The sequence below is a fragment of the Anastrepha obliqua genome, chromosome 1 (assembly GCF_027943255.1).
Source record: "Anastrepha obliqua isolate idAnaObli1 chromosome 1, idAnaObli1_1.0, whole genome shotgun sequence".
NCBI classification, from domain to species: Eukaryota; Metazoa; Arthropoda; class Insecta; order Diptera; family Tephritidae; genus Anastrepha; species Anastrepha obliqua.
The window spans coordinates 167,211,625-167,219,917 of record NC_072892.1 but is presented as its reverse complement, the minus strand read 5'-3'; the positions used below and the strand labels follow the sequence as shown (position 1 = coordinate 167,219,917).

At 38.5% G+C, this 8,293-nt stretch overlaps 1 protein-coding gene across 1 annotated transcript; it reads right to left on the bottom strand.

Moving 5' to 3' along the window:
- Positions 1–4,498: 4,498 nt before the first annotated feature.
- Positions 4,499–7,965, bottom strand: LOC129240285 (ATP-dependent RNA helicase SUV3 homolog, mitochondrial). The gene is made up of 9 exons (XM_054875992.1): positions 7,472–7,965; positions 7,020–7,411; positions 6,853–6,964; positions 6,486–6,795; positions 6,057–6,191; positions 5,694–5,994; positions 5,443–5,622; positions 5,043–5,373; positions 4,499–4,979 (listed from the first exon to the last, which is right to left on the bottom strand). Exons 1-9 carry the CDS (start codon positions 7,806–7,808, stop codon positions 4,768–4,770), a joined length of 2,310 nt encoding a protein of 769 aa, XP_054731967.1. The 5' UTR covers positions 7,809–7,965; the 3' UTR covers positions 4,499–4,767.
- Between the last annotated feature and the right edge of the window lie 328 nt (positions 7,966–8,293).

The following is an 8,293-nucleotide window of genomic DNA, read 5'->3' as shown; positions in this document are numbered from 1 at the left end:
TCAGACTGCAACATAATCCATGCTTCAGCGCCATAGAGTAGCACGGCTAAGATGAGCGTATTGTAGAGTGTTAGGTTTGTCGCGTGAGAGAGGTCTCTGCTACACATTTGTTTACTGAGATCATAGTAACACTTACATATTACCAAGCGGTAACATCTCGCTTGCAGTGCTCTATGATGTCAATGTCATCAGCATATGCAAGGATCCGGACATTTTTGATGAAAATAGTATCATTTCGATGAACACTGGCTCTACGCAGTACCCCTTCCTTATCTGAAAACTCGCTTGGTATTGTAAGGCTCGGAGAGATCTTTTTGTACTTTGACAGAGCTGGGCGTATTGCTCAATGTCATTTTCAAAGTCGAATCAGTTTTACATGACTTGACGTAGCCCCATAAAAAGTAAATCGAACGAGCGAGGAGACCAGTGAACAGGACCACTTCTGTTCCTCATTTCGAAAGAAATAAGGACCGATGATGGCACCAATGCTCTATGAACTTCGGGAGCAGATTTTTTTTCCAAAGTAATTTTCCACAATTTGGATGCGTTGTTCTGGCGTTAAACAATTCATGATGAGTTGCCAAACCTTACTGAGCAGAAATTAGGTTTGCTTATGTAAAAGTTATCCCGTAACCAGTGACTTAATCACCGAGAATTCATTCTCAAAGACAAAAATATCAAAAAACAGGTACATTAACGCAAAACCAATGAAATTGAAATTTGAATAGGTCTAGCCAAGGAGCACCAACAGATTCGGTGGCTCCTAAAACAGTCAGGCTAAAAAGCCCATTGTATTTAGAGCTCTGGAAAGAGGGTAGATATAGTCAAGGAGGGAAGCAGAAAAGTATCAGAGAAAGAGATAGAAGAATAGAGACAGAGACAAAGGTAGTTAGTCCTGTAAATATCCTCCAGTTTTAGAGAACAAATATTATTCATTCTCCCGACATCGGAACCCAAAACTCGTAGCCTTGCTCCAGCAAAGGAAGAACACTCACAGAGAAAGTCCTTAATGATTCCCATGGTGGTCATATGCTGACCCCATGGGTTGTGTCCTGTAATAATAACGAACATCAACCGAACGTCTTTCCTTCCAAGTTTTAGTAGAAAGTTTGACAGTTTTCTGTTCGGACTTTTTACACTTTGCAGTTCTGCAGCGTTCTAGACCGGACCATCGGATTCGTGATTTCTGCGGAACTGATTCCGATTATTGGCTCTGGCCCTTGTGAGGGAACCGCTAATCCACGGTGGGCCAATTCATCGGCAATTTCGTTTCCTTGAACACCGGAGTGTCCTGTATACGCCTGTTTTGCCTTGCGGCAGAATTAAGCTTCTTCTTACATTCTTGAACTTTCGTGCTGCCTGATTGTCACTGGAAACTGCAATCTGTTTACCGCTCCATCTCCTCTCGATTATCCATTCGGCTACTTTCAGGATGGCAAAAACTTCCGTTTGGACAACAGTTGCCATTTTCCCCATAGCATAGTGATACTTAACCCTCTAGTGCATATAACCGCCTACAGGCGGGCAACACTTAAGAGCAAAAAAAAAATAAACTAAAAACACGAAGTGCTTTTTTGTTTATCATGCAGCTTACACGATTCATATTCTTCAGTTTACCCTTGATCGTGAAAGCTGCATGTGCTCATATTACAAAAATTTTGCAAGTGGAATTAAAAGAAGTGATCAAATAACCGAAAAAAGTATTTTTCTGAGAAGGTGTTTTTGTGAGACTTCCTAAGAAGTGCCCTATTGGAATATTGAGTTAAAAAAATATTTGGTAAGTAGATTGAGAAGTGTAGAGTGAGATAAAGTGCTCTCCAAGTTTTTTTTTTATGTACATTGTGCCACTGTGTACTTCACGCTGCAACCGTCTACAGGAGGCCGTATGCAGTGCGTTCAAAAAAAATGTTCAGTTATTTTGAACTTCAAGTTCACATATTATGCTGATTTATATTTTTTATCACTAGAAAAATGTCGCGGTGGGGACGCAAACGCAAATACGACTTGTCGCAGATGTCAGATGAGGAGTTCAACGACTTTATGGACTTTCGCGAAAACAGTGATGAGGAAATTGAAGGCGATGATTTCGATAGTGACAACGACGTGAATAACCCAGATTTTGTGGTCCCCAATCAAAATGATTCCTTTCTACAAGAAACAGCAAACAACATTTCTGTATCTGATCTTTCTCTTTCCCTTGCTGTACCAACTGGTCCACAAGAAAATCTAAAAAGCATGTCTGTACCGGTTTCACAAGGAGAAATTGAAATTACAGGAACAGACGAATTTTCGGGAAGAGGTATACCAACTTCTTCAGCGCACTTTGAAATCGATGTTGCTAATCTTCGAAACAATATGAAAGAGTTTCAAAACTTACTGTGGCGTAAAAATCATCTTCAAATAAATGTTGAAGAGTCGACGTTTCATAACCCGAATCTTGAAGAGTTATGAATGTTCGATTTTCCTCTGTGCCAATGTCCCAGCGTTTGAGCGTCGACGAACAAATGTGCGGCACGAAAATGTCTAAAATAAATATCAAGCAGTATATGCCGAAAAAGCCTCATAAATGGGGTTTCAAAATATTCTCCATTTGTGACACCAAAGGTTTTTCTTATAGTTTTGAATTGTTTACAGGCGCTGCCGATAACATCCGTGAAGAAGGAATGCCTGATTTGGGAGCCGCTTCAAATATAGTGGTCCGTTTGTCAAGAAACATACCAGACTTTACAAACCACATAGTGTATTTCGATAATTACTTTACGTCGCTTGGACTATTGGTTTACCTTCGATGTCGTGGAATTAATTCGCTTGGAACTTTTCGAGCCAACCGTGTGAAAAACTGTAAACTGTCTACCGATTAACAGCTAGTGGTGAAAAAAGCTCCTCGTGGATATTCGGAGGAATTCGTTGCCACCGCATTTGGAGTAGATATTTCTACTGTTGTTGGGAAGGACAGCAAACCAGTTCGTTTAGCGTCAACGTATGCAGGTGTGCAGCCATTTAACTCGAATAATCCGAGCGACCGAAACACATTGTCCCGTCGCTATAACCGCAATAGAAAACAGTATGAATATGTGAGCTGTCCAAACATTGTCAAAGAATACAACCGGCACATGGGCGGAGTGGACTTGATGGACAGTCTAATTGGTCGCTACAAAATTCGCATGAAGACTGCGAACCAAACTTAACAATTTGTATACTATTTTATATATTACTTAAATTTTTATAAATAAACGTTTTCTGTTTACTTGTTTAAGTGGTATTGTATTTTTAGTAATTTTTTTTTAAGCTACCTGCATAAGACTGTCCAGAGGCGGGGTGCTAATTTCCAGGGCCACAGAGCGAATTCGGGTCGTACAAATAAAAATAATATTATATTTGTATTTTATGGCCTCTAATTAGTATAAAATATAATTTTATTATAAAATATCTTTTCTATGCACTAGAGGGTTAATACTACCATTTAAGTACCATCCGGCTACAGACCCTATTTCATTCTTGGACTCACCGCAAACCCAGTATTAATTTGCAAGTTTGATGAACCTCTGATTAAATTGTTGGCGGAAAAAATCACAAATGGTAAATTTCTTTTAGTTGAGCTACTCAAATTAAATGCAAAAAAAAATTTATAAAGAAAAAAATAATAAAAAAAATAAAAATAAAAAAAAAAAAAAATAACGAGCCTAGCATCAGCATCAAATGATTTTATTTTGTCCAAAATAATTTGTTCCATTTCATCATCGCTGCAAGATGAAGCACATTCCTTTAGCAATTGTATTGTCGTGGCAAAGACAGCTTCCTTCATATTTCCCTTGCTTCCGTCTATTGCATGTATGTATAAGTATATATACTTCAAAATTAGTTAGTCACCAAAAAGTACCTACAAGCATAAAACACAAAATATGCCTTCAATGCTGTCGTTTTGTATTTCGGCAACTGCAGCAGCGGTGACTGGAGATGGTGTTTCAGAAATACATATGTACTTACATATGTACCTCTCTCATTAGCCGATTCATATTTCGTATATGATTTCAAATCAACTCTACAAATTTTATCTAAAGTGTATACTTACATTCTCCACTTTAATCCCCATTTTATTTACATTTAGAACTTTGACTCAATTCGCAAATTTTAATTCGAGTTTATTTTTCCTTTGCGATCAGCTGTTTTTCTCGCTTGCAAATTCATATAAGTAAAAATTTGCCCGGTAAAAACTTGAAACTTCCCCTCAAAACGAAATGTTATTATGCTTTCTCACTTTCCCCTACTTTGCAATTTTTTTGGATACATGAACACCAACACTACAGTTAAAAAAAAATACCCGTTATATGTTGATTGGTTGGTTGGTTAAAGTGGCGAGCGCTTGCCGTTAGCTGAATATGAAAGTGATTTTGCGCAATAGAACTAAATTTTCAAGTCTTGATTAAAACAATTTTATTATTTCTTTAACTATTCAGCTGATTTTAATTTTTTATTAATCACTTACTCATAAAAGTTTTTTATTGAAATTTTTTATTTCATCCTTTCTCTTCTAAACGATTAGCAAATATAAACATACATATAAGCTAGTTTCTAACTAACTTATACAAGTGATTAAACTATGTACCACTCAGATTTCATCCATTACAAACAACTTTTTTGCCGCGCGCAAAAATTTGTCAAAATTTTGTAATAAATGAACTCTATAAAATATTTGCTGCAATTAACTACATGCAACGAAAAATAATATACATAAATCAAAATAGTTTTCTATCATTTTATTCTCTCTCACTTGCGACGTTTTCTACGCATCTTCTTGTATGCACTGTTATTGCTGTCGTCATCATCTTCGAAGGGATTATCACCAGCAGGCTGTGCTAGAGACTGTTGCTGTGCATCCCACTCTTTCCGCAATTCACTAAGCATGCCCGGTGTTAGCAGACCTTGAGCCAATAAGCGTTCTGTAAGGCGGCCGCGTGACGCGCTGGGAATGCGTGGTTCTAGAGTAAGGAAAATATTATATGAAATGTTTTTGAACAACAATCAATCTCAAGTTGTTTTACCCCGCATTTGTGTGACGCGTCGTATATTATAGGTCATATCACCATCGGCTGCATTCTGACTGGCTTCGGAGTTCTTAAGTAGCCGCGTTATTTGAAAAACTCCCTGCTGTATGATTTCATCAAGTTCTTTTTGCGCCACCCGTACGGCGGCAGCGTCTGGGAATAGATCCAAGAAACGATAGCTCAGCCACAAATATAAATCCATTACATCAAATACGGATTCGAGATGCATAAGATCAATTATAGTCTTAGGCAAAGCAAAAGGCCAACCGCAATTGCGTGTAATGAAATCGAAGGTGATCGGTTCGTTGCGGCTGTACTGTCTGGCAATCTGTATGAAACGAGTTAAGGTATAGTTTTACAGGATCATTATGGCTTATGAATTATTTCTGCTGCATACCTTTAGGAACATAGAACACACAAACGGCATTTTCTTATTAATAGGTGCACAACAGAATACGTAACGTGCGCGCAAGGCCAGTGGCACATGCTCTATCATCTCAGCTAAAAATTTGAAATCCTCAATGTTGCACATAAAATACAAGGAGTCGTCAACAGTGCATAAATTCACAAATATATCCTGAAAACGAATAAATTGCAATATTAATATAACTAATAACTATAATAAGTAATAACTTCCTAGCCACGTACCATTAAATTGCTGAGCGTCGAATTAGGCAGATGGTAAGCATAGAGTTCAATTTGATCGGCGGTAGGATGCAAGCCAGCTTGTTTTAGTGGCTCGGGTTTTTGTGTTAAAAGCTTACGCAAGACTTGCAGATCGTCCGATTTGAAAGTGGTGACATAGCCGTGCTCCCACTGCGTACGATAGCGTCCAGCGCGTCCCGCAATTTGCAGTGCTGAAGACACGGATATTGTATCGACTTCACGTTCACCCTTTTCATTCATAGCAGGCTTAATTATGGAGTAGAAAATAATGCGCCGAATGCTCCTGAAATGTGAGTTGAATTTTGAATGCTTATGCGGAATGCGATGAGCGAGCGCACAACTTACAAATTAAGTCCCATACCGATAGCATCCGTTGCCACCATTACTTTACAGCTATTGTCGGGATCATTAAACTTGGCTGCTTGCGCCAATTTAGTGCCTGGCGGCAATCCTCCATAGATGACAGCAACTTCTTTGCCCCTGAAAAAATATGTTGCTTAAAAATTTGCTTGCATTTTCTTTGCTTTCGTGAATAAAAAGGTTTGCTTAACACTACTTCTGTTGTTGTTATTCTTGTAACATCATTAACATTCGCCATAAGAATTTCAGAAGGCAGTTCGTGTGTGTTGTAGCAGCAAAAACATTCCCCGTACATGACTGGGGAGTGCTGCTGGAGTGACAGTTCTTGGCCGGATATAAATCCGAGTCGTTTCGGTGACGTAGAACCGACTGTCGGCGGAACGTGGAAGGCAATTCATAATACCTCTCGCTTACCTTGCTTCAATTTCACGCGATACTGAGTAAATATCATTTTTACTAAAACAAACGATGCAATCTCCAGGCTGGATGTAGTCTAAACTTCCCAAAGCCGAGTCTTCAACGGTGAGCTCCGTAAGTCTTTCGTAATTATTCACTTCCACAGTCTCATTTGTGGTCTCACAAATTTTCTGCAACAATTCCAAAGCACCGGCCTCACCGCAAACATGCACCTCGTCGGCGATTAGACCAAGAAAGGCACGAGTCCAAGCCCATCCTCGCTGTGGGTCACGCAACTGCTGTATTTCATCGATAACCGCGACTTCATCTAAGGTGAAAGAAAATGTTCGCAAAAAGCCAGCTCAATTTAATTCCTTCAACTCACATGGCGTATTCACAGATGTCATTTCCACAGTACAAGCAACATGACTTGCTGCTGTATCTTCATTGATACCAAATTTACGCTCCTCACCCGTAACCAAATCGCAGGGCGTACCCTATAGTGAAAAATTCTTGTTTATTTAACTACATAGTTTACTATCCCATACTTACCCTTTCATTGGCTTTGTTGAACACTTCCGTGGCTAACAGTTTTAAAGGCCCGCAATACACCCCTGACTTAGCAGTGAGAAATCGTTCCATAGCATGATATGTTTTTCCCGAATTCGTTGGCCCTGCATGAAATACGATTTTGCGCGTAATTGCACGTGCGCTGGGATACCAGCTGGCGGGTGTACGCAAATCCGAGATTTTCTTCAAGTCGTCCATACAGTCTAAATGAGGGAAAATTGTTTTTGCGTGTCGGAGGAAATAGGGGAAGATATCATCAACGTGTCCGGCATTTTGCAGTATATCACTAATGGTTATGTGCAAATCCACTGGAAGGTTTTCCGCTTCAATGCAATAGCGGCGAAACGAGGCGAATGCTTGTTGCTGGAGGTAAGCTGGTGGACACAATTGCCATTAAATATTGTGGATTTAGATACTTAGTGAAAGGCACTTACAATCTAGACCATTTTCAACACACAGAATTTTAATTTCTCGCTTTTGCGTGAACTTGTTAAGAATTTTCAACAGTTCAGCCTTGTCCAGTTTTCCCACCATTTCGGTGCCTACGTCATGTTCGTCTGTATTTCTCGGCACAGCCACCGGTTTGAAAAGTGTCGAAACATGTTGCGGTCCAGTTTTCCTGTTGCGTGCATGTATGTAGCTGCTAAGATGCACATTTTTATTGGCAAATAGAGTGATTACATTCAGCGGCGATTGAGGTGGTGTTGCACGTAGCTTCAGATTTCGCGCGAGCGTGTTTAGTAAACCACTACCATAACGAGAATTTTGCATGCTTCACAATAATTTGTGCACTTATACGAAATATTGCTACCGCTTTAAGTTATAAATGATTGATATATTAATTAAAATAATAAAAAATTGTCATCACGATTTAGTGTGCCGGGAAAGTCGTGATGCAATTGTTTGTGCGTGGGAATGAAATTTAAAAACAGCTGATGGTGTACATAACCTCAACTATGATAAGACGAATGTCAAAAACGTGCGGATAAAGAACAGTACGAATAAAAAATGAAAAGTGAAATTAAAATGAAAAAGTTTTGTTTAAAATATTCAAGGAAAAAGAGAAAAATAATAATAATAATAGTAATAATAATCATATTAAATAAATAATACTTGTATAAATAAAAAACGTGTGGATAAAGCACAGTACGAATAAGAAATAAAAGTGAAATGAAATTGAAGAAGTTTTGTTTAAACCTTTCAAAAGAAAATTAAAAAATTAATAATAATCATAATAAATAAATAGTAATTGTAAA

What these genes read in the sequence shown, in the direction of transcription:
- LOC129240285 (XM_054875992.1), bottom strand. Translation starts at nt 7,808, where the DNA reads ATGCAAAATTCTCGTTATGGTAGTGGTTTACTAAACACGCTCGCGCGA. An exon ending in GACATCTGTGAATACGCCAT is followed by an intron (nt 6,796 to 6,852) that starts GTGAGTTGAAGG and finishes CTTTCACCTTAG; the next exon opens with ATGAAGTCGCGGTTATCGAT. An exon ending in ACGCGTCACACAAATGCGGG is followed by an intron (nt 4,980 to 5,042) that starts GTAAAACAACTT and finishes TCCTTACTCTAG; the next exon opens with AACCACGCATTCCCAGCGCG.